The following is a 27,060-nucleotide window of genomic DNA, read 5'->3' as shown; positions in this document are numbered from 1 at the left end:
GGGAGGGGGGGGGGGAGGGGGGGGCGGGGGGGAGGGGAATGTATTGTTCCAGCTTGCTTTCCAATTTGTTGTTTTAGTCTAGGTGACAAGGCCAATCTGCAGTGATTCAAATACCTGTAAGGTGAGAGAGAGATGGGTGTTCCGGTGCCAAGAAAGCAAGCCCTTTTTCTGAGCAGAGTCTAGTTTGTCTTAATAACATCTGCATTTTCAAACTCCTTGAAATCTGAGGAAGCCATGTTTGGGGATCCTCAGTGTTTCAGGTGAAACAAAACTGTGGGTTTGTGATAAGAATCCACACATATTAAATGCTAGTCCACGGGCACATCATGGTATTTTTTCTAAGGTGGTGAGTTGGTCATCCCTGAGTTTTCATCAGCTAAAATATTGACTTGAAATCCTGGAAGTGTGCGTGTGCTCCTGTGTATGTGTGTGAACAGAAAGGATGGGGGAAGAGGAAGCATTCTTAAGTATCCTTCCAGTTTATATAAAAATCATACAAAGATCTGAAAATGGGTATAAAGGTGAGATCTTAAAGCCATTTACCATTCAATGCACTCAAAATTTTCCAACAATTCACTCACTTGGCTCCTCACCTACTAAATTCACTGTGGAAGGATTTAAACAAAGAGTTTCATGGAAATGGGAGACCAAGTCAAGACCATATTCCTGTGCTGCTGAGGAAATATGTCTTGAGTAAAGTGAACATAATATTTAGTGTGCCTGGAATGGAGTTTTAAGCTATAGTATAAGCTGGTGATTTGTTTACTTTGAACCCTATACTGGAAATAATACTAAATGCTAGTTTGGGTAAAACTAAATCCTGGGACGGCTTTTGTCTCAGTGGTTCATTCTTCTATTAAAGTGAAGTTTATCATGTCTGAAAGCAATCACACTGGAAAACCATTTGGGGAGTACAAATCAGTCTCCTTAAATACAACCCAAAGTTTCCTGAAAACCATAAAGTACTAGGAAAACGTCAGTTTGGATGTTTGTTTATCTGCCTACTTATAAATGCATCAGCTGCAGATACACAGAACGTATTATGAAATACTATGGCTAGTTCCTACCATCAGCATTAACAAAGACTTGAAGGTAGAACAAAGCAAACAAACATGTAACACACACATTTATCTGTGCTGGCAATTAACTTGTGGATTAGCTAAGGAAGGGTCACGGGGATCTCACCAGATCATTACCTAGGATAGGAAACAGGTGGGCTGGAAGTACCAATCTGCTCATGAAGAACTCCAACCTGCTCACCAACTACCCTGTGGTCTTCTGCTGCCTTTTCAGAGCATCCCGCAAGCTGTTCCCCAGACTCCACGTTACAAAGCACTCTCCCGCTATGCTCCATCGGCAGTTGTTCAACACAGGGGCACTATATGTGCTTAGTATCAGCAGCAGCAAAGTACTTCAGGAATGACACATGTAAGAAGAACTTTTGGAAAGGTCATTTTAATCTGTCTCAAAATAGGGTGCTTCTAAGAGCCACAGTTTGGACAAAAAGATATTTCAAGCTTATTCTTCAAATGTGGCATTTCTAAGAGGCCTGGACCTGAGTTATGTGATTCTGATCTCTGGACTCATAAAAACATAGAAAAGGTAGGATGAATCATGATAAAATATTTTCTGGCCTGGTCTGAAATAGCCTAGATGAGTGCTAGCATAGCTGGAACGGATCTCAACAGTTTTGTTTTTCCTCATCAAAATAAGCATATGTGCTCAGCTCTGTATACAGTACATGGACGGCAAACTCATGGGGTATGGGCAGATGGACAAGAATACTGGGATGTCTGTGCAGAGAGAAGGGACTCATTGAATTAGTTGAATTTCTGTAGATGTAAACAGTCCCTGCTAAGCAACATAAAATTACTAATGAGCCATAGTTCAGTGAGAATCATTGGCAAAATGGCATTACCTTTGGCTTCGCTTTTTGTTATGAAATTACAGTAAGTAAATGAATTTGTGAACTTCAATTTCAGTTCTTTTGCTCTGGGCAGAAATTAACTCTTCCTCTTCTGTATGGGCTTTCTTTTCTCCTGATACCACAAATATCCCTCATTTTTTCTTCTAAAATCAACTTTACTTTACACAGCGCTCCTGGACCACTTTCTTACCAGTTTGAAAGGAGAGGAGAAATCCAGGTGGACAGGGAGAACAGAGTTCAGTATTGCTCCCAAAATGTGCTGCAGAGCGCAGCAGTTATTTATTATTGTTTTTTGACAGGCAGTGAGGGCTACTTTTGAACTGTTCCTTTCTCCAGGAATGACCCTCTGAATTACAGGTATAGCATACTGCATTACAATGGTGTGTGCATGCTTGTTGACACTAAAATTACCTGTGTTTCAAAATAAGGGGGGGGGGGGGGGGGGGGGGGGGGGCTGCGTTGCATAGAAAACTGTGCAATGTGAAGCATTCCCTGATGCTGGCACATGGGCTCTGGCAGACCACCCACACGCTGTCTGCCATATGTCATCCACAGGACAGAAGTAGAACCCTGCTGAGATCTGAAGTTATTGATCCACTTTTCAGACAGAGATCATGTTGTGGAGAATGACTAGATTCTCAGCCAAAAAAAGGGTAAATCATGTCTTCACTAGCATAATTCTAAGTAACAGAACAAATTCCGCAAGGATGTTTCCTTTTTTCACAGAAACTACTAAAACCATCAGCACGTACCCGCTATTTAGCAATTCCTTAAAATAGCCCTATCATTAGGAGGTGGCAAATACAGTCTGGTTCTCAGTGTTTATTCCAAGTTCTGACCAAAAATGCCCCAGTGGACATGCTGCACAGAGACCAAAACCCATGAAGTGCCTGTAAAATGGTTGCAACTGAAGACAAAGTGCCAGCTAAGACTAAGCGAGATTTTAAAAATAACAGCGCTTCATGGAAATATATTGCAAATGGCTTTAGAAACACTGATCTTTTTCTGTTGTTAAGAAAGCAGTAAAAATGAAATTTACTTTCCAGAAAACACAAGAAAAGAATAAAGCAGATGGCATTAGTGTCTCACCTGTGTTAGCAAAAAGAGCACACACCACAAGCACAGGTGTATCCCATAGTAACCCAAGTAAATCCCAGTACAAGGGCTACTAAAAACTTACTATCCTCCTGTGAAGGGCACTGCTCAACAGAGGAGCCCAAAGTAGATGTAGTGTCAGCATATACTGTACCCATGGCAACATGGATTGTAATACCCAGTTTGAAAATTGAATTTCCTCAATACAAGAGGAATATGTTTCTCACTAATTCCAAAACACACACTTAACATTCCAAGGTGCTTTGTACCAAGATAAAACTAACCTAGTCCCAAGGCTTCACAGCATATCTGCAGCCTGCCAGGTTCTCCGCCCGCTTACCTTCAAACCCACGCACCGCCTCCTCCAGAGGGCTTGATACCCTGGCCATGCCCAACACGTGTTTTTCCTAACTTCCCCTGAGGTTCTGCATCTCTCCCTTCTGAGTTCACGCTTCCATGCAACCACGACCTCAGGGATGAGAACGGAATCCTAATAGTATTTCTTCTTTCAGTATCACCTCCCAAACCCAACCAGTGTCACTTGTCCAGGTGAAAACCCCAGACTTACAATTTCCCCATGTGTCTAAATTAGCTATCAGGCACTACTTTGACACCTGATTCTCCGTTTATAAAAAAAAAAAAAACCATGTAGCATTGATTCAGCAATTACCCAACACTCAATAAATCCCCTACTGCTTGATTTACCTTTAATAATAAATCAGGCCTAGCCATGACTTATGAGGCAACTGACTGCCAACTGCAAAATGCCGGTCCCAAGGGCACCTCCTGGGTTTGAAACACTAGCTAGACCTCTACTTGATTTGAGCAAACTTCTTGGATGTCTCTGAGCTTCTAACTTCCTCCCACAACTCTGTCACTGTAGGAAATTACCACTCCTGTACCTAAATCATCCTTTTCAGATCCATAAGCCCAGACAGGAATGGTGGATGGAAGGAAGGAAGAACCTCTGGAGGTCTTGTTGGTCTGCTGCAGAGCGGCAGAAGATGCCTTGTAACTTCTTTTGAATGACAAAAAGATTAAAATGGATGCAGGTGGCTCACAACTCCATTGTCTGTCTTATTCACTGTGCTGGATACCTCCCTAGACATGGGGTTCGGTGTTGGTGACAAAAGACACCAGCATCTAGATCCTTGTCTTCTCAAATATAACTTCGTGCTGTTAACGAAGAACAACAGCTGGGGAGCCAAGGACATGGGAGCAGATATAAGGCTTCTTTCTTGAAACTTTGTTCCTAATCTACCACTTTAGCTATATTTACAGAAGAAAGATGAGTAAGTCAGAGATCATTGTTTCAGTTTTTTCCAGAGCTCACTGAATGACTCCTAGGAAGGACCTGAGTGAAACAATATGGCCAAGCAGCTTCCCCACAACCACAGGGCTGGGTTAGATTTAAAGGCATTCAGGTTCCATGGCTCTGTTGTGGAGGAGGTCCTCTTCCCCCACTCCTGTCACTTGATTCACCCTCAGTCCTGACAAAGGCACCCCAGCTTGGTGACTTCATGAGATGAAGAACCCACCACTTCCCTTTATAGTTTTCCTCATGCACTGTTAAAAACATATGGCCACAGATTCTTGTAATCTTTTCTTGTACGGATTAAATAAAATTTTAGTACTTGCTTTATCCTAGACATGAAGGTATTCAAACAGAGCAACCAAGTCCCATCTTCTTTTTAATAAACAAATGAAGTAGTTTAATGCTGCAATATGAATAATTTCTCTGTCCTTGAATGGTTTCTGATGTTCTTTTTTAGTTTTCCTCTAATTTATTTCCTTTTTCTTGATGACCGGTAGACAGCAGCATTGCATCTTTGTCTGACACGTTCAAAGCAAAATCACTACAACTCTTCTAGGTCTCCTCAGCTGTGTCCCGGTTTCACATTGCAAGTTGATCATCAGCTACAAGTTCACTGTGATCCCTTTCCAGTTGCCATGTTTTCATTTTTGTATATGACTGCCAGTTTCGTTCCACTGACAAACTTTATCTGTTTTATTTTTCCTCCTCCATGTTATGGATATATTGAAGATTGCCAGCTCAACAATGGCTGATTGTAGGGTAGCCTTTGAAATAATTATTCTCCAATGACAATTACTTTTTCATTTTGTTTTGTGAGAATCATTACACACATAATCCTTACTTCATTTAGAATGTGCTGCTACTGTGCAGTGCTAATTTCAAATGCCATGCCATAGTAAGCAAATTGCTTTACAAAATCTGAACACACCCTATTGTGTAGCTCTTTTGCACTGGACATTAGAAACCTCATCAAAGATTTATATAACATTTGGTAAACATTAACTTTTCATGTATTATACTGTTATAATTTATAGCCTCATTTTTAACCATCATTTGATATCTGTATCAATTTGTCTGTTTCAATTTGTCTGTTACTTTATCCAAGACCTAATTCAGATCAAGTATTTTTCATCTGAACAGAGTGTAGTACTTTTCTTAAATACTGGCAGAACGTTAGAACGCTTAAGTTTTCTGAAATGTCCTCAGTTTTCAAAGACTTATTTAAAATTAGTATCAGGATGCCAAAGATATTCTCAGTTTTAGAATATCTGAACAGAAGATATCTGGGTCTGATGGTATAAGAATGTAACAAAAATATATCAACTTCAGTCTATTTTTTCCTCTTACAATTACTGCTTACTATATTTTTTCTTTTCAATTGGTGTCATGAGTTTGCCACTGTACCATGATTTTAGGCCAGAGAAATCCTTTTTTCTTCTGATGGTGGAAGTAAGCCTTGTAGTCATCTCAAACCTCTTTAGGGACTACAAGCATCTCATCTCTAAAACTACCCTGCTGCTCAGCAACACTCAGTTCATCCCACAGGGGAGCTGTGCATAGGACACAATGCTCCGAGAGCATGTTCCATTCTTTTCATGATGTTAAGGGTACATTTCTCCATTAAAAGCTAAGGTTTTTAGGGTGCGAAAGCTTCATTTTTACTTCTTGCTAAGTTAACACTGAAGCTTTTCATACATAAGTATTAGTGCAAGACTTCGTCATTGCCCAGCTGACATTTATGTGATGAATGAGTCATGCACCCACTGCAGCTCTTGTATTTGCCTGTTTGCAGTGTTTTTGCTGAGGACTTTATAGAAAAGAGGATCAGTTCTTTCCAGCTCTGAAATTTTTAGATAGTCTAATATTGATAGGAAAGAATGGCTCTGACGATCAGGGGCCCAGTCAATTTATTTTATTTACGTTTTCCTTTATTATTTTTAAATGTAACATAAGATTTTAAATAATGTTTTTCTGGCTCTTCGGCTTAATCTGCTGTTGTTTTATATAGTATGGCTCATCCAAGCGCATCCACTAAATAGAATTTGATTCATAACACACAGTTCTAGTTCCCTAACTTTTATGAGTATTATTTTGTCTACTTGAAAAATGCCACTCCATACAGGACTCAGCTTGCGAGATCAGCATATGCCTTCAATCACAAAAGGAAAACAATAAAAACCAACCTGCTTGCAAAGGCAAACATGCATTTTTCTGCTGACCATCAACATGGGGAGAAACTCATCAAAAATGCTTCAAAATGGAAAGAAAATTTCCAAAAAGAAGGGAATAATCTCAAAAGTGTATTATAGAGAATTCCACTATCGATAACTGTGTCTCTGTAAGAAAACAGCTAGCTGCTCCAAGAGAATACAGCCAGCATGTATGGTGAGGGTGCTGGCCTTTAAGGTTCTCTGGAAGCATTTAAAAAAAATGTGGGAAGGAAACCAAGAAACCAACAAGAACAAAATATAATCATGATGAAAAAGGGATAAATGATGGGGTGAATTTTTTTCACACTATCAACTGCTGTATTTCAGAACATCCCTTGCAAAGCAAAATGGTGCGTGTAGAGGAATGAAGGCAGTGGGTTGATTGGCATTGATAACATGCAGCTGTGGCCTTGCCACGACGGCAGTGGGTTGGTTGACATGGACGATGTGCAGCTGTAGCTCATTCCTGCTAAGTAGCCAAATAGCCCTGAGGATGGTAGGACAGATGGTTGGATGGAGGATGGTGTGGTCTGACCTCTGGAGGAAGGAGAAACAGCACAGAGGTGGAATCTGGCTGGTGGTAAGAGCCTTGTTGCGGGAGGTGGGGATGGTGATTACCACAGTAAAGGAGCTCTATTGTCTTAAAAGGGTGCCTGAAGCTCTTTGCCTTGGGTGTCTCCATTTGACCCTGAATGGTCTCACTCAGCCATGAAGAAAACTAGTGCCTTCTAGTACTAAAGCTAGTTGTCCTGAATGCATATGCATGTCTTTACAGCTATGTGGGCTTATCCGATGTCTTGCAAAATTAATCCTCTATATTTAACCAGTCAGTGCAGGTCTTATTAGTTTAATAAGTTGGCCAAACAGAAGCCTGGCATGCTTTCAAAATGTGGCTTCACAACTTCTATTTAGCTCTCTTGTAAGTTCTATGGCCTCACAGGCCTTCTCCATGTATGGCTGCCAGCTCTATGCTTTGCAAAACCAATGTTTCCCTGCCTTCCTTGACACTTTTGTTCCTTTTTGGGTCCCCTTGGATTCATGCTTTCAACTCCTACTCCTGTTCTTGCATCCCTCAAGCAGAACTGGCCTTTTCTCTAAGTAATCAGCACCTGGAGACCAGTATGTGTAACACCTTCAGCCCTTCCATCGCTTTGGTACCACTGCATGCCTGTGACCTGTTCCTTCTGCTGAGGCTTGCCCTGGCTCTGAGCCTGTGCCAGGATCATGGCTCTAGGAAGGACCTGGCAGCCACACAGACTTGAGCAGCTTGACAGGGCAAAGTCACCTTTAGTTTTTGGCTGTAGATGCCGTGCTCTGCATGAACAAAGACAAGAGTTTCTTTGTTTCAGGAGCTAAGGATTTGGCAGACAAGATAAAATGTCTCAGATAAAGAACTTATGTTAGTCTCCACTTGGCAGTTTCTGAGACTTCTGAACGTTTTGGCAGACTTCAGCCCTTTCCTCAGGACCTGGAATGAAACTCCTTTACTTTGTAGTACAACCTGCATTGTTTCCACAGGTTGCCAGTGACCTAATCGTGGTGCAGGCTAGTATAAATCTCTGACCTGGCCGGCATGTTGCTGTAGCCTGCCAATTAGATGTCTGCACTTCATACATGGCTTTATGTCCTAGCAGTTGAACATTTTACACTGAAATGGGGACCTTCAGACTTCACCTAGTGAACTGGAAAGTTCTGGGCAAATTGATCTGCTGCCTCACCTGCAGCCTTGATTTTACTGTCAGAGCCAAAACACTGATGTTTCTGTACATCTGATAGCTCTTAATTCAGATTACGCCCCAGAAGGCACTCTACAATGCTCCTGTGGGTCAGTGTTGCTGATTGTAATGAAAAGTGAAGCAGACCTTTCAGTGCTTTTTTGACAATCAAATGTTTGGAGTTACTTAGTTCGATTAACAGCTGCAGCCAAGCTCAGCCCAGTTCAGCTTAGAAAAATTATACAACGTGTCCTGTTTACAGGTTTAGCTGAATGGAGGCAGGAAAGATAAAAGCTTTATAAACTACTAACATGTTGCCTAAATCTGGGTCAGGAAGCAAAGTATCAACAGCTGTGGAGCATAGGATTTTTAATTCCTGGACAAACTATCGCAGTTGTTTTCCCAGGGAGATGGCCAATTCACAGCCCTGCAGCTGAGGTACTGCTGAAGTTGGGCAGTTTGTGAATCGGCTGGAGGGAGAATAATTAATCTGAGACTCTCCCCCAGCCTCTGCTATGGGTTTGATGTATAAGTAAAATAGCTCTGTGCCTCCATTTACACCTCTGTGGAGGAACTAAACTGTCACAGCGAGGGCAAGTAAAGAACTTTGATTCTCCAGAGCATTTTGAAGGCAGGTAAACAAAAACATCAGAGCAGGCAGATTAATAGGAACATAATGGGAGAATAAGAACATGATTTGTGAATTATAATACCATAATCATAAATTGTTGACTATTGCAAAAATATTTTTGTAGACTTCATGATATTTATTTTGTAACACCAGTGTTTCTTCCCGGTCAGTCAGCAACAGATGACCACAGAACCACACCTTCATCTAGTACTTACTTATTCCTGCTAAAACCCATATATGAATCAGACAGGGAGACTTCTAAGTCAGAATAAGTATTCACTATTTGTACTGGAAGATATAAAATACACATGAATTTAACTCTTCATCCAATCTAAGGACTGAAATAACTGCAGGTGGCTCCTTATCAGTCACCTGTGCCATCTGCATAATCAAACATTTGTTTATATACAAGTAATGCATAAAAAAGCCTTTAAAATACCTATATTTAGATAGAGACACTTCAGAATGAATAACTTGTACACAAGCTCTTGTCCTTGCTTTGTTAATTATTATGTAAATCCTGCTAACCCAACTTTCATCTGAAAACGCACAACAATGCTTCCACATTGTGTTTGGAGAGTTAAATATGCCTGGGGTGATGGAATCTGCTGTGGAAAGGAAAAAGGTGAGTCTGGGTTGTGGGCCCAGGCAGGTCCCGAGTAGTGTTCTGCAGCCAGGACTCTTGTGTAGCCATCCAGGCAGTTACTCCTGCCTTGGAGAAGGAAGTTTGCACGCTGCTCCTTCCTGGTAGGAGGTTTCAGTAGCTTTGCGCACTTACCAATAGCGTGTTAGTCAGACCCTAACTGCCATCACTCCCATCCAGGGGAGATATTCCCTCCTTCCCTACCCTCTGCCTGTCCCCAAACACCTCAGAGGACCTGCCTGGACCCCTGTGCCAGTTGTGTTGCTGCTGCCTCTGAGCATCTCCACACTGGTGGAAACCAGCAAAGCCCATGCTCCTCCTGGTCCAGACCTGTAAAGAACTGCCTAGGCAGAGAAAGCAGGCAAAGAAAACCACTGGGGACCCCTCCCACTGTCCACCCCTAGCTGAGCGAATAAAAGGTTTACTAGTTGCCAAGCAGGGCTAACAGGAATTTCAAGGAAAAGAGGCACAAAATGAAAGGAAGCTGGCAAGAGAAGAGTAGGGTCCATGCAAAAGGGAATAAAGACACTCTTCAAAAAGTATCCAAAATGGTAAGAGGATGCAGGCTTGAAATGACTGTGACTGACACCAAAGCCTTTGGCTAACACGACAGTATTTCTGAGGATTTGTACAAACCAAAGCAAGCTATTCTTTTATTCCCCATCCTTTATTTCTTATCTCATGAAGGAATAACAAATGAGAAGAACAGCATCATGCAAAACAATGAAAAAAAAAAAAAAAAGAAAATCTTTTCAGAGTTGCTTCAATATGTAAAGATCCTGTACTTCAGCTTCTTAGGTCATAGATGTAACCTGGAGTTAAATGTTACCGATATATTTATGTGTATTTTTGCTAATAAAGATCCTAAACACTGCTGTCAGTAGTGCATTAGGCTGAAAGGGAAAAAAAAATCCCACTAGGGCCCTCATATTGCGTATGTGTCTCTCTGTTCTTGAAGAGATGTTGCCAGAGAACACAACCGGGGAATCGTGAGTCAACAAGCTTTTATATTCACATAATGTCCTTTGGGATTGTGTACATTCTAGCACAAAGCCATATGTTATGTGATCATGGAGAATAAGCATTTAATCATTACTATTATATATGGCCATGATTTTGTTTTGATGGATCAACTAAGCATTGTTTGCATAGCAAGCACCATAGAGTCTAGATTTCAAGCCAAGTGGCTAAACAAAGCAGTACCATTTCCCATATGTTATGTGAACTTCATTATCACCCCTCACATTTGGAACTGGAGGTGACATTCTTTTTTTGCATGCATTGCTTTTTTGGCACTTCGTATTTAAATCTTCAAAAGGAATGTCATAGCAAAAAAATTTAGGAGGGTCTCTGCTCATCATCCTTTGAGGACAGAGTCTTGAGAAAGTGGATACTCTCCCAGTCAGAGAGAGCAGAGCCCCTCTATTCCAGCAAGGAGCAAGACAAGACTGTACAGATGTCAATACCGATCTGTTGTGCTTTGTCTGTACTTTGGGGGAAATCTTACATGACGTATCAGCTCTGACTGTGCTGTGCAGCATGATGCTTTTGAGTAAAGATCCAGTGTATGCAGGCAGCCTGAACACTCAGCGTTAGATTGATTTTCCGTATCAAAGTTCAAACAAAATCTCTGTATCATTTTGCTTTCTGGAGCTCAGGCACAGTGGAGGATGAGAGGGGAATGGCAGATGGTGGGAGGAAGAATGAGAGCCAGGATATCCTAGTGTTATCCTAATCTATGCATATACATTGTTCCCTTCTGGTCTTTTGCAGCGGTTTATACCACAGCACTCCTGAATCTTGCATCAACTGAATGTAGCTATGCAGAATTTCATGTAGGGGAGTTATGAACATAACCTTTTTTTTTCACTGAGGCTATCCCAAGGCATGCACAGTGCCGGGAAGAAACACGCTACAATCCTGATCCTGCTGTATACAATAAGGTGAATGCAGAACAGCTGACTCTGCTTGGATGAAAAGGTGGTGCATGTCAGTACTGTTTGATTCCTCAATAAGACACGCACACTTTCTGGGTCATTCACTGAAATACATTTCTCTTCGGTGATATACAAAGGTTGGTCTCAGTGGCTTCTGTCTTAAGGCAACCTCAGTGAAGTGAGGTGGCTGGGCAATCCTGCAGCTTCCTGGCATCCAGATACATTTCTGCAAGTTCCCTCTGCCCATCAAAAATCAATTTCAATTCAGTCTGAACAAAAGGAATTTAAAGCAGTTAAAACTTTCTAGGAGAGACATTGCAAACAATTTAATGTAACACCTGAGAGTAATCAATGCCAAAGCATGCTGAGTTCAACATGTATGATACATACTGTACCGGCAAGTACTAATCTCTAGTTAATGCTCTGGTTGCAGTGTGTTCGGTGGTACAGTGAGTTCAACACACCCAAGAATCTTAGCTCATTTCATCTCTGCATTTGTACCAGTATAAAAATTCACATCACTTGAGTATCTCTGTGCTAGGAATGTCCCTTGGCTGAAAATGATTGAGAATCCCAAACCTCAGACTTATATGTACTTTTCCTATAGATAAGACTGGAAACAGAAGTCTATGTGGTAGAAGAATTAAAATGTTATCAAGAAGAATATTATGTAATATTTCTGATTGCATTTGACATTTGAAAGTCATGTCAGTAGACATCTACTGTTTTTATTTTCCTTACAAAGTAATATTGAATGTTTTCCCACTCAGTTTGGGTTTTCAAAGGTCCAGTGCTAGAAAGAGTCCAAATGAAAGTGGTATAAGACCACAGGTTAGAAGGATTTGAAATGTTATTTTTCCTTCCTATTTAAAGACTTGGACAAGGCTATCAATAAATCCCTTCTGAATGTGATTGTTAGTTACTAACAAAATGGGCTTTTGATAAAAAGTACACATGCCGCAAAAACAATCAAACCCAAATAATTAATATACAAACTTAACTTCTCATTTCTGGGATACAAACAAATCCCTTTCAGCCACCCACTGAGTTACCCAGAAGAAGAAATGGCACTGGAATTTCTTTATTGAACTTGCAGGAAACATGAGCTGCTTTTCTGTGTACTGCATGTCAGTACTGCTACAACAATACTCCTTAGGTGGAAGAAGTTGTCAAACCTGACTAATATGAGTAACTTTGAATGTGGCCCTTCAACTTAGCTGGTAAAAAGCTTAGGTAACATTTAGGACAGGGAAACTAAGTCAGGCTGGAGTCTGAAATGTTTTCATCCTTCTGAAAGGCTGTTTCATCCTTTTAGCTTAGCATTAGAAGCATGTTCCAGCCTTCCTGTGACTAGTTAATCATGGCAATACAGTGGCATTTCATGCCTACCTAGCTTATCACAGAATCACAGCATGCTTGAGTTTGGAAGGGACCTCTGGACATCACCTCGTCCAACTCCCCTGCTCAAGCAGGGTCCCCTAAAGCAGATTGCCCAGCATCTTGACTGGCTCCAGTCTCATCCCAAGGCAGAGCTCCTTGCATTCCAACTGCATCCATCTGTTAAGCAGGACAAAATTCAGACCCTAATGCCTGAATTTTGTTTTCCAGCCCAGAGGAAGAGCATTTGTTTTTGCATAGGAGAGATTTCCAAGCCGGATCTAGCAGAATGTCCACAGAGCTAGGTCTCCCTCTGTATTGCCTGGAAACTATGTCTGGGTAGAATCAAAGGGCTTGGGACATCTAGCAGACATCCCAGAGACCTGTCATAGCCTTATCCAAACTACCATTGCAGGAAGCAACCCTGTGCTCACGCAGACCATCAGGTCAACATGTCAGTGCTATGGCTGACGTTTCCCAACACACTGGCTCTCTGGTGCACGAGTGTGACAATGGGCTGAGCAAGCTCTGTAAATCCCCTGTGGTCTGCCGTCTCCTGTTACAAACACAGGAGCCCTTTATGAGCACATCCCGGAATAACATAAGTGACAGGTCTTGATGGCAAGCAATTGACTTTAAAACTGCTGTTGGACTCAAGGAAAGCCTCTCCCACTTCCTGCTTTGTTCAGCAAAACAAAGTCAATACAATTCGAAGCTCTGGTTCTGCTATTAAATTTAGGCCAGTTGAACATCAAGTGATCTACCAGGTCTAGCAGCTGTCCAGGGGGCTGCACCGAGCAAATATACTTCTTGTAGTCTGAATGTGCCTGGAGATCCTGTGTGGTTGCTGTGCATCAGGATGCAATCCAAATCTTCTGCCGTCCCTGGGATTTTGCCTGTTAGTCTAGTTGTACTCTCATCTTCTGATTGAAACCTTCATTAAAATGAAAAATAGTTTAACAGACAGTGATTTAAGGGACAAAAATGCGAAAAATGCAATCTTTTGTTCTGCAAAATACAACATGGAAGTGAGAATGGTCTGGTGAGATTAAGTTATTCATATCCTGGAATTTCAAGATTTCAAGCTATCTACAAGAACTAGTAGAAAGGAAGGCATTTAACTTTTATAATAGCATAAGGACCAGCATGTTTTTTGCTTTGAAAGGGCAGAGAAGCGGGACGGTTTTCTAGTCTGGATTTGAAGACACATCCTGTCACAGCAAAAGGGCACTCTGGTTCCCCCTGAAATCCTGTACATTTCTGTAGTTTGCTGACACAGGACAGGTAACTAGATCTGATGGAAGGTTTTCTGTGAAGTCAATTTTCCATCAGAAAAAGCTGATATGTGGCAATTCAGAAAGAAACTCAGCAAATTCCTGTCAGAGTACTGGATGCTTATTTCTCAATTCAGCCTACCTATGCTTTGGACTCCTGGTTTCTCTGTAGACGTTGTGGCAAGCTAGTTGTTTGAGGTCTTCACCTCTCTACTTCTGCTGAGGCTTTCCAAGAAGATGCCAGGGGTCTGGAGACCTTTGGTTTTCCAGATGTCAGAGGCTGCTCTAAGCTGAGTAAGCAGATCACCAGTTCTCCAACCTTCTTTCCCTGAGCATATGGCCCAGCTCAGCAGTCAAGCGAGGTCCCTGCCCATTCAGCAATTCGGATTCATAGACTCCCAGGTTCTGCTGTTTCCTGCACTGCTTGGGAACAAGAGTAGCTGTTCACTGCCCCTAGAGCTCATCTGGGACTTTGGGTGTCTCCTTCCCAAGTATCTGACTTGTTCGACTAATGAACTTCCCATGATTCTTCCTATCTGGAAAAGCAAGACAATGTGGAGGCAGGCCATCTGTGCGCCTACAAACCAGGCAGGAGCTGCAAGGAGAGCAGAACATTTCATTTTTTGTCTCATGAAGTAGAATTTCCTGGAAATATCCCCACACTGGAAAATAAACCCCAAAGTCTGCTCATTGACATTTTGCCCTTGTTCAAAGCAAAGCCTTTTCTGCAATACAGCAATACTTCCCAGGAAGAGATTCTCATTTTGCCAGCACCACGGATGGGGCTATTTGTTAATTTCATTTCAGATGGGAGCCAAAAACACATTCCCTCTCTCTCTGAAGTGTGTACACAAAGGGTGAGGGAAGCAGAGCTAAATGTGACTGCAACTTTGAACTTCTGCAGAGCTTTATTCCTTAAGAAAAAAATGCCAAGGATGAATTCTGGAGTCTCAGGCATTTCATTTGAGCCTGTTTTTTTGTTCAAACGAAAGGCTAGTACAGTCCTTTTTGCAGTAAGTGGCAAATTGTGAAAGCAGAGGAGGACAAGCATCTAGAGGAAGGGTTAAGAGACCAAGGAAAGCTCAGAATGTCTTTTTCTAACATTACTTTTGAATCCAGATTTTTATGTTAGGAAGTTCTTCCAAATGAATATTAGTGAAGGGGTTAGGTTTGGAGAGGAAGTGGCTGTAACAACTAATTTCATTTTATTCATCCTTTCTATAGAAACACCTCTTTTCTATCACACAGAAGGCCAGTTTTATGGGGAAACATCTTCAGTAGGTTACCTGACATTAGGGAGCCATGAACCTGGAGTCCAGGTTCTTTAGCAAAAAATCCTTTCTGAATTTGCTATAGCTTTTGCTATCATAAATGGCCTTGGAAACACAAATTAGACCAAAACAAATACTTAAAATTAGTCACTTAAGCAGGCTCATTTTCAGGATATCGTTTTCTCTGCTCCATTTAGAGAAAATATGGGAAGTATATGTTCCTAGTGAATCCTAGGGAAGGCTGGGACTTAAAGCTCTTGTATCTTTCACATAATTTGGCAACCTACTGGAAAGGAATTTGGAAAAAGCACTACAAGAGGAAACCTCACCCTTCTTACAGGTTTCCCTCTGGGAGAAAGCTATTTCCCTTTCTAATTACATTTTTTATAGGTGTCTTCTGAAGTAATGTATTAACTACATACAATAAATATGAAATGCATAGGGATGATGCTGGGTGTCAGTCCAGTTGTCATTTATTAACTTTAAAATGTTTTTCCAGTCTGTCTGCCAAAGGACTATGTAGGGTGATGATGGTGTGTGTATATTATGACATATATAAAGGGTATGCAACCTCATTACCCTTAGTGAATGTCCACACTTTGAAGAAAAATGCCTTAAGTCTCCAGTCTCCTCCACCCAAACTATATTTGTTTTTACATCATCCTTATAGTCTTTATTTTAATTGCTGTATATTAGATTATTCCAACTGTTCTCAGCATGCAGATAATTTTAGAATGTGCTTAAAAGTGAGATAATAAAGATTATTTGTATTAAGGTATTGACTGGCCATCTGAAAAGTGCAAAAGCATAAAATATTTCTAAAGAATAATAATAAAAGCACACTGTTATGTCTCTTGAATGAAACCTGAAATGATATTTTTACAACTATCTTGTTACACAGCTTTGTTTTCTTAAGCAATTTCAGTATAGTTACTATCATGAAATACAAAAACTAAAGCGGATGAAAAAGCCTTTGGACGAGTGAACAAAAAAAAACCATACTCTATTAGTGCAGAAGAAAGTAATTTGCATTTACTGGATCCCACAGCTCCACATCATGCTTCACTTGAATATATTCTCTGTTATGACTTCATGGGTGGGAGCAAAGAGGAAGAATGGGTAAAAGGAAACACACCACCATGTCAGACCTCCGATCACAGTGGTTTCAACTAAAGGAGGGAAAAAAGCTCTTTCCAACTGTATTTTTCATAGCTCAGGATCACACATGGTGGAAGGCATTTCATTCATTTTTTCAGCTTCTATTTCCTTTCCTCAAGACGTCTTTTTATCTACAATTGTGGAGAGTGTGTTTTATATTCATTAGGCCAAGCTCACCCCTGGTGTAAACCTAGCCAAGTATGTGGAGTTGGGCCAGGAATACTTTCAGCCTCTGGTCTCCTCCTTTCTGGGATCATTACCACCTGAAACCGGCATCCTCCCCCGAGGCACGGCTTGCAGGTCGGCTAGTCAGCGTGCACAGACATGAGGCAACACTTTCTGCCCCGGGACTGGTAGCTGCCTGTGAGTCCTGTCTACAAATTGGTAAAACGAGATACCTCTGGGCATTGTGGGAGTGTAAACTATATACAGACGTTTCTCATGTCCAAAATGAGAGCTTAAATGGCAAGTTTAGGGGCAGGTGCTGCCCTGGGAAAGCAAAAAGTGCTTAATCCAAGCATTTTGGCAGATCTCTAATAGCATGGAAGCAGCAACCACAGCTACATTACTATGTGCTGTTACTTTTCACAGCTCACGTTGCAAGTCGACTCTAGGATGAGTTTGCCATTACAGACTCCAAAAAAAAAAAAAGGGAAATACTCAACCAGTATTCCAGTGAACCCTGAATTTCAGCCTGTATTTAAGCTATAGCTGCCTTTTCTTATTTACTGTCTCACTGTGGCTTAAAATAATGGAATGTGCAGCAAAGGTTTGGCAGTGCATGAGCTTATTCCCTGCAGGAGCAGAGTGCAGCCCGACTGTCCACATCGCAGTCCCCAAGCAGAAAGGCGCTGTGTGATGCTTGTAGATGATTAGAAGTTTTCATACATGTAGAGACTAAAAAAATGTTGGATTCACAAGGCTTTAAGGCTAATAAGGCTCAGAACTTTGAAATCCTGTCTTGTTTTAAAATTAAAACAAGGCACAACAAAATCAGGTTAACTGTTATCCTTTGCTTTTATTGCTATTAATGGCCACATGAAAAGCCTGAAACAATGGGGGAAATGCTTACTTCAGATAGTCTGCATTTTTCCTCTGGCTTTAAGAAAATTGTATAATTCTTTTCTTCTGTTAATTCAACTTCTCAGAGAAATATTATGCAATAATATCCAAGCTCCTTGGACTGACACAGCTAATGAGAGAAACAGCACCCGAGAGCCTCCAGTAGGTCTCTCAGAATGGCCAGTCCTGCAGTGGGACACCATACCCTTTACATGAAAGCTGCGTAAACAATGAAAAAATGCTATCTGGAAGAACAAACTAGTAACTTTTTTTTTTCCTGGCCCTTTACAAAAGATATTAATTCCCTGAGTCTGAATCAACACAGTAAAACTGCAGCATTTGCTGCTACTTTAATACAAGGCCCTTGGAGGGAAGAAAAGTCCCAGATTTAACTCATCTTAATTCTATCAGTGGAAATGAGGAATGGCTGGCTGTTTGAAAATGAAGGAAGAGATTATGTGTAAAATGAACATGAAGACATTGTGGTTAATATGCTTGGTTCAAGGGCCAATTGCCTTTCTCATGGTAGGAAACTTCTTGACCGTAACAGGACAGTCAGGCCAACAAAAAGTTTCACAGCCCATGCCTTCAGATAAAACTAAAATGTACGCATATAAGTATGTGCATAATTGTTTTTACAGCAGCAGACTAACGCATCTACACAAAGTCCTGATGAGTGAAGGAACAAGAAATTTGCACTGTGACATAGTAAATTAATGATGATACTCACATGTTGTTGACCTCAACAACATCAGTAAAAGCTGACGTACCTTGCCTTCACTGGATTGCTAGAATAAGGTAGTAATTTCAGCTAATTAATCTCACTGAATGTCTTCTTCCTTTGTCCCCATCTAGAGAAAGTGAAATAAAAAGAACACTTTCTTTGGCAGTGAATATATAACCTAGGAGCCAAGTCAGCAGGCAATTGACTTCTTCCACCCTCCGGAACCATTACTTATCCAATTTACAGACAATAATGAATTAGGAGGGGCTGGATGCACTTGGGGAGGGCAGGACCAGAATTCAGTGTGGTGTTGGCCAGCTGGAAAAATGAGCTGAAATCATGCAGGATCCAGCAAACCTAAGGGGTGAGTGTGAGTCAGTAACACCATAGAACTGTAGACAAACTCAACACTGCAATGGAATGTCAAATTATGAGTGCCATATGTAAGATGCACCAAGCCATGCCTTCAGCCTACACAGCAGGGACATAGTACGTAGCGGTGTAACCACCTGAGAGCACTGCACTTCTGAAAAAAGAAACATGGAACTGCAAAAAGTACAGAAGGCAACAAAAAATAACAGAGGTTTAGGAAACACGGCTTATGAAGACAGTTTGAAAGACGGTTTTGTTTAGACTAGAAAAGAGAAGTCCGGGGGGAAACATGATAAAAATTGTCAAGTATGTAGAAGGTTGCTACAAAGAGAAGGTAATGAGTTATCCCTGTGCCTAACAGATTAAGACTGAGAGTGCTGGGTTTAAATTGCACCAAGGGGATTTCCCACCTTGGGAGGCTGTGGAATCTCTGTTGCCAGATGTTTTGAGAAACAGTTTAGACAAACATCTATCAAGAATGATGTAGAAGTAAATGCTTTGGGCTAGTGGGCTGGTCTTTGGAGGTGACTTCTCAATGGTTCATCTTTCTGTGACTTGCCACATTACTTTATAACACTTTTCTGCTCAGAACAGATTTTTGTCTTGTAACAAACAAAGCAAAACAAAATCCATCAGCTCACAAACTCTCTCTTGTTTGAATGGAAGGGAAAGCATGAGTTCATTTGTTTACATTAACTAAGGCAGTGCAAACACTTCATTGTGGTTCTTTTAACTTTGGCCACAAAACAAAATTAATCCAGAATCTCTTAATCTAATGGAATACACATCACTTTATACTAAATCAAATTAATGACAGCTGTAATTCTGCTCATTCATGTCACATCATTTACTCTGGTCCAATACCTTCCTCTTAGCAACTTTTGGCTTTCCTGAAGATATATACAAGAAAGGCCTTCAGCTAAACACTACTTTTTGGTTATAAGATATTTTTTCAGGTAAAATACTGTATTCACATCAAATATATAGCGATTTAACACAAAACAGTTAACATAGAACTTCTGTAACTTCTGTAGGCCTCCTCAGGTGTACCCAGCTTTCAGAGTTTACACTGTTCCATCACCAAAAATTTGTTATTAGTAGAATTATACTTTTCTCTCTTGAAAGTTATTAAAATGCCGGAGACAGAGTCCACTCACAGCAACACCATGTTCACAAAAGTAAGCAGAATTACTCTTGCTTTGCTAAAGTGCAGAATTCTGAAAAGCAGAACTTGGCTTAAGCAATCATGGAATACTGGTGGATAGAAGTCCAATTTAGACAATAAGATAAAAAGTAGTATCTCCCAGAGCAATGTCTTACCGTCCTTAAATAAGATTTTAAACCTGCAAGTATTTCAGGGAAGATTCTATTTTAGTACCATTTCTGTTGGTATGTTTTGGAAGTGCCACTCATGAAGCAAGGCATTCTAAACCATATTAATAGCAAGTTCATACCACATCATTTTTATTTATCGGGCACACCCCAACTTTTTTTGAAATTGTTTTATGCAATTTTTAGTGATATTTTTTCTTCCTGAGATAAAATACTACAAGACAAACAGATCTTTTCATTGTTTAAAAGGGAAAATACAATTCACAACAAAGTTTTGAAAAGATAATTGGGTATGTTTAAATGAAGGAATAATAGAACGAAGAAAAGAGTAAGTGCCACTGACTATCTCCAGATATTCCAGAAGTGTATAACTGTGTATTTAAATGCAATCATCATGTATAATGGAAACCAATATAGTCTTGAAGAACACATCCAAATAGCACTTTTTCATGGTGAATTAAGGAAATTGAAAAGGCCAAGTTCGTTCACGGGTTTAGGCTTCTCCTCCTCCTGACAGTGCAACCCAAAGTTGTCCATCTCTCATTCTACACAGAAAAATTGGTAGTACCTGATATTTGCAACCCACTTAATCCCAAACCGATTTTAACAGGATCCACTTCAGAACAGTGCTGGCTGCCCCACTGTGCTTTCTGACCTTTGGAGGGAACATCAGACCAAACTGCTGTGTAAACCCATTTTGAGAATTCTGTGACATTTGGTAGATGATGTTCAGCTGGGAAAGTCCCCCACATAACAGTACACACAAAGTCACAAAAACAACGCTTCTCTCCCCAACATACAGGACGTTTAAGGACAGATGCTACATAACGACACAGTAAATATTTAATGAAACTAGACTTCTGCCAACTGTTTTGCTAACACATTGCCACATATTCCTTCAAAGCCAGACTTCTAATTTTCATAAGATATTTGGGAGCTATACTATAGTCACTTTTTTCCAAAAGCAGTCTGAAAGCATATTCAAAATTCCTCACAATGACCTATTAAATATTTACACTTACAGCTGCCAATTTTTTATAGATGAGATACACTATCTTCCTTAGCTAACCAGGAATTTTTCCTATCTGCTTCTAGGACCGTCTCATCTCAAATAGTCTTGTCTTTATGCCAGAAACTGAAAATATGAACTCTTGGATTTGCCTGTTTAAAAGTAAAGGTATAATGCTTCTGTGGATACAGCATTATATCAAAGAGTAATCTTTTACAATTGTAACCCTTTAGTAATTAAATATAGCTCCTGTGTCCTCCTATCAAAGAGATCTCAGAAGGAAAACCTAATGAATATGAAAATGTTAAATATAAAATTATAAGATGGTAGCACCATCCACAACTGTTTTTTACTCCTATTTGCCATTAAAAAAACTGCTTTCAAGCATTTAACTTTGCCAAACATGAATTGTGTCAGCTAAAGTTTTCCATTCTCAAAACCACAAGCATTCAAGCATTTCTGAGGAGCCCGGGGGAAAAAAAGTTTGGGTTTTTTGGTGGTTTTTTTTTTTTTAACATATGAAAAGATCGTAGTGAATTTCCATTTGAAAAGTTCTAGTGGCTATGTGGTAGGGCTGATTCTCTCTCACCCCATGGTTAACAAATTCTTGGGCTACTGAAGAGCTGCACATCTGCAGGTCCTGAACAGATGAAAACCTCTATTCAGCATGGGTTGATGAAGCTGTGGTCATGGCCAAAATGCCCCAAAGGGCTTTTCTGTCCAACAAAAGTCCTTGATGAAAGTAACCAGAAAGCACCAGACAGCTGAGTCTCACTTTAAGGAATGAGAGATAATATATTAGATTTGGAAGAAGCTCCTTTTGCAGAGATCAAACCAACCTAAGATTAAGAGGGGCTTTTGGGATACACGCTGGCTGACTGGGACTGACACCAGTTAGTCCTAGTAAGTAGAAGATCTAGAAAAAGGAAGCCTTTCCCTTTTACTTCAACCCCATGGGGACTGAGAAAACCTCCATGCTTGCAGCAAGGATTCTGAGTTAGATTTTTGAGTGTGTTCTCTGCTTTAAGCCTTGAGAACGTTATCCTTCTGTTTAAAAAATGTGGCACATTTTTTAAAAAAGAAATAATAGCAATAATTACACTTCACATCTCCTCAGCAGGTGTTTCAAACTCTCTGAAGAGTCAGTCATTATTAAGCAAATTGCAACCCAGGGCTCAGGAACATTTTCTTTCCTTGCAAATACAGCTATGGGCTGTGCTATTTTTCTGTATTTGAATAGTGACTGTTGTTGTGGATTCCAGATCACACAAATGAGCACGGTAGCTAAATGAAGTTTGAAGAACATCCTGAGAATCCCCGTGGTGGCAATAAAATTTCAGTCTTGCTGATAATTCATCAGTGTAGTGTATGAGTGTCACAGCCACAGCACAGAAGGTGATCCCTTGGTTAATCTGATTTTGAACTGAAAATGTATTCAGACAGGTTATTACACATTTGCTTTGATCATACCAGGCCTGACTCTGATAGTCAGGCTCCTGCTGAGTATGATCTAGCCGCACAGTACTCCTATAGCTGTCAACGACACCATTGTGTTGTACAGAATACCTGAATCTGATACATAGCGACAATGCATGATTTTGCTTAGCAAAAAACAGTTAAAGCCTTTTCAAAAGAACCTTTATTATGGAAATTAAACAACATAGAAATACTTTTATTTACCTATACTAAATATTATATGTATAAATTGGGGATGCCTATTAAATGCAACATTCTTTAAAGTACTGAAAGTGATCTGGCCATACTGATTGATGTTAAATTTGTGGTGGGAATTCCATTTTTTACTTTTTTTTTTTTTTTTTTTGGTAATCTGATTAATAAAGTTTGGTGACTTTGTTCTGGTAAATTTAACTGAAATGGCAGCACAATTTTACAAGGAAAACTCTGTCTCCTTCCACCACTTATATACATGTTCTCTACTCTTACCTAGTCAATGAACACTTAGAATGAACTGTTTTCAAAAAAACAGTTGTCTAACAAATCATTTCTAGAATCAAGACAAGTAAACTATAAAGAATACAAGAAATGAACATCTTTCCCCCATAACTTTATTTTCATATTTGTTTAATTTAAAAAAAAAAAAAAAACATTTAAAGCTGTTAAAGGGCAGAAATAGTTTCTTTACATTTAAAGATGTTTTAATAATATCAGACTGTAGCAAGAAAGTAATATTTTAAATATAAGATCTTTCTCACATGTTCCCTATGAAATTTACAGAATGTAGGATAAAGGCAAACTAGTAAAATTCTGCCTTCAGACAACAACCATGCTGATTCCAGTAACCCCAAAGCAATATAACAGAAGAATTCTCATGGCATTACAGAAAGATATACAATTCTTCTCTCTTTCAGATTGAAATACCTAAATTTTTAAAAATTAAATATATGGTCACAGGCAGATCTAGCTTTAAAAATGGAACAGTTGTTATTTTAACTGCATTTTCAATGTAAAGTGGTCCCAGTCTAGCAAAGCACTACAGAATATGCCTAACTATAAGCACCCAAAAAGTCCTCTGAAAGTTACTTCTGTGGTGATTTGCTAGAATGAAGTCAGAATGAGTAATCTCTTTCTTTTCTTGAACTTTTGCCCTATTTTTGCAATAAAAGTAACAGATTGTACAATAGAAAAACTCTGAGAACAGCTTGAGGAACTTGCAGAAAACAAAGTCAGAAGCAAGATGCAGTTTAAAAGGGAATATTACGCTGCTTGCCTATGGCCAATTACCAGTCTCCTTTCTCTCAGCAAGTCGTTATGATCAGAGCACCAGGGCCAAAGCTCCACAAGCTGGCAAATATCAGGGTAGAAACAATTGGAGTTTGCCATCCAAGGTGGCTGTGGTGAGCTGCAGTTCAAAAGAGAAGAACATATGGCTTTTATAAACATCTTTCCAGTGAGTGAGTGAGTTTCGCTTTAGGGCAACAAACTGAATGAAGATCGCTAAGAAGATACTTAAATTACTTTTTTGTTAAGAAGTCCAAGATTCATTTCAAAAAAAGAACAACTTAACCTATAGACTCTTCTCAACCAAGCTAATCTGAAAATTCCATTTTACTTAGATTTTTCTTTTCCAACTATTTTCAAATTTGTGTCAACATCCGCTAACACATCAACAGTCTGTAAAACCAAAGCATATGTTTAAACCACATAGAAAGTCAAACAGACTTCACTGTGTATGACTCAAGAAGGGAGCATGGAGGAAATAAGAAAAAGCTGGAATAAAGGAAGATGGAAAACACTATGAATTAAATAAGGCACACCAACAAATGCAGTTTTCTGATTTTTATTGGTGTTAAAGGTAGTATAGAATTTCTTTTGTAATAAAGTATGTTGAAAAAGGCCACAAACCTTTACGAAGAGGCAAGTCAGCAAGTCTTGAAGATTTACATAAAGAGCCTTCAACTGCATTAGGTTTCTTTTACCAGTCTCACAAAATCTTAATTACAAAATAAAAGCAAAAACTATTTTCTGCAATTACTTCTACAAACAAGCACTGAGCTACACTACTTGCTGTAGCTCAGAAACTTGATCTACAAATGGCGCCTTTTATTCAGGATGTTTACTCCTTGCATATTAGGTTTTGCAGTTATTCATACCAGTGATAAAAATCTGAAGAGCTGGAACAAAAGATGTGTCTCATGCTCTAACCAGTTCATCTGGTTAACTTTTCTCATCCTCATTTTTCTTGATCTGTTCTTTTTTTTATGTGTTTACTCATTTGATTTCTTTCTTTGGATAAAGTGGATCTGCGGTCAATAAATTATTTTCTTGGCTTTGTATTCCCTCCTTCAGTATCTCCAATGATGAATTACTTTAATCTCTCACAATTATTATCCCCGAAGACAGTGGCTTTTGTTCTCTTATTTTCTTCTTTCTCCCTCTCACTTATGTCATCTTATAGACTATCCAGAACTGTCCAAACTAATTTTTCCAACTGTATATTTTACAGCTATCCAAGACTATTACATCCTTCCAAAGACTTCTATTAGCTCCTTATCTACCTCTATAACTTATTATTGGAAAGATGATATACCTACAAAATATCTAAGTAATGTATCCTTTCTATACCCATTTATCTTGTGGGAAAAAAGAAAATACTTTTAATAGTATTTCATGTTATCACAAAAGAACTGACCTAACCTGAGAAATCAGAGATGGATCCTATTCTAACTGAAGATTCATTATTCTGGGAGATAATACAGAAACCTTGTTTAGTTTTCAATTGAAAATAAATTAACTGTAAATAAACTGAATTTTTACAAGGCCCAAGGAGGTCATCTGGTCTATCTTCCTGTTCTAGATGCAATCACTGAAAACATTAGAAGAGCATAGCTATGTCTATTTCAAGCCTAAATCTTGAAAAACTACAAGGAAATTTCCCAACTTGTTCCAGCATTGCACTGTCTTCCTAGTGCCTTTTTTTTTTCTGATGTCCAATCTGAACCTCAAAAACTGCAATGTGTGGTCAATCCCTCACGTCATATTCTCTGACAGTACTGAAACACTCTTGGCTTCCACCTGCTAAATATAAATGTATTCCCTACACTACTATTATGTTCTTCTTCCAGAGTCCTCTGTTTTTATTATCCATTAAAAAGTATCCTTTTACTCTGTCTAACCACCTTCCATACTTTTGGCAACACTAAACCGCATAACCATTAAAATGCTGGCTGAACTAAAAATGCCCACCCTCTGGTTTGCAGATCTCTCCTTTTTCATCATGTGCTCTACACCACTGATTGTATCACAAGTTTTCTTCCTTCCTTTTCCCTTTCTTCTGCTTTTTCAACCTGCTTTCCTTGGCAGTAGGTAAGAGAGGCTGCCCTTTGATTACATCTTTCTCCTGCAAACTGTTATACTCAGTATCTTGCCACGGACAAAAGGAATATAACCTATATACAGAGCCAGCAGTTATCCTTATTTAAGTCCAACCAACGTTTAAAAACCCTAATCAAAATAAAACAATTATTAGACAGTTAAAATGGGACTTTTAATCCAAAAATTGCCTAATTATTACAGAAAAGTTTCATCAAAAATAGAGTTTTTAAATGGGGTCAGTGAGTTACTACCATCCTGAGTTCTTTCCTGGGAGGACTACAGTGTTGATGGTGGGGATTTTCTTCCTCCTCAGACTGGGGTCCCATCAGGTTATTTTTAGACATTAGAAGGGTTAATGTAGACTAGCTCTACTCTAGTCCCATGGACTGAAACTCTGTCAGCACACTGCATGGACCCCTGGAGTTCATCTTTTGGTTTTGACTTGATCAGAGACAAGTCCAATTCATATCCCCAGTGAGTGTACAGCAATGAGAAGCAAAGTTGGATGAGTAGGGACAACTGGGAGATTCACTTCAAAAGCACATTTCACAAACTAAATTGCTAGTACATGCTCAGAGGCAGTACAGTTTAGCCTTCAGATTTTTAGAATAAATTACTATGCCTGATCGCTAAAAAAGCATTTTCACTTGTAAAAGTGGCATACTTGTTTCAGAAGTGACTGCAGAAAAATGCAGAACACGCATAACAACAGTTTTACAGTGTGTTACGTTTCAGAAAATATAGAAATTTTAGCTGAAATTATAATAGTAATAATAGCAATAAATATTAATCTAACTTGTAGGACCCGTGCAATTCCTGAATTATTACACTTAAGAGCTGTAAAAATTGATGAATAAAGAATACACTCAGTTATATTTAGAATCCATAGACATTTAAATAAGATTTTAAAGAAAAAAATAATATTTCTCATGCCAATATTACTTTCAAAAAGTGTCAGCATATATTACTTCACTCAAAGCCCTCAGTTCCCAAACATGCTACTCCAAATTTGTGGTTTAAATGATATTTGAAATCTCTATAGTAGTTATGTCAATATACTACTATACATTTTAAAAAATAATTCTGTCTTACTATTGCATACTTCAGTTTTGGCATCAATTCTGTGAACAATTTGAAACCTATGTAAAGGTTTCCTACGGGACAAACACTAGAAC

At 39.4% G+C, this 27,060-nt stretch overlaps 2 protein-coding genes across 2 annotated transcripts in view; one reads left to right on the top strand and one right to left on the bottom strand.

The window, feature by feature from the left end:
- LOC308064285 (UPF0669 protein C6orf120 homolog) overlaps window positions 1-27,060 on the top strand; it is a 361,466-nt gene that overhangs the window by 199,844 nt on the left and 134,562 nt on the right. The window lies entirely within an intron of this gene.
- Window positions 9,404-27,060, bottom strand: part of WDR27 (WD repeat domain 27) — a 146,012-nt gene continuing 128,355 nt past the window's right edge. The window contains exon 24 of the mRNA XM_080388533.1: window positions 9,404-23,912. Within this exon, the coding sequence (XP_080244659.1) occupies window positions 23,865-23,912 (48 nt within the window). The 3' untranslated portion in view covers window positions 9,404-23,864. The remainder of the gene's footprint in view (window positions 23,913-27,060) is intronic.

The sequence above is a fragment of the Falco punctatus genome (assembly GCF_963210335.1).
Source record: "Falco punctatus genome assembly, chromosome: 5".
Lineage (NCBI taxonomy): Eukaryota > Metazoa > Chordata > Aves > Falconiformes > Falconidae > Falco > Falco punctatus.
Note: the sequence above shows the minus strand (reverse complement) of the source record. Positions and strands in the feature narration are given on the sequence as shown.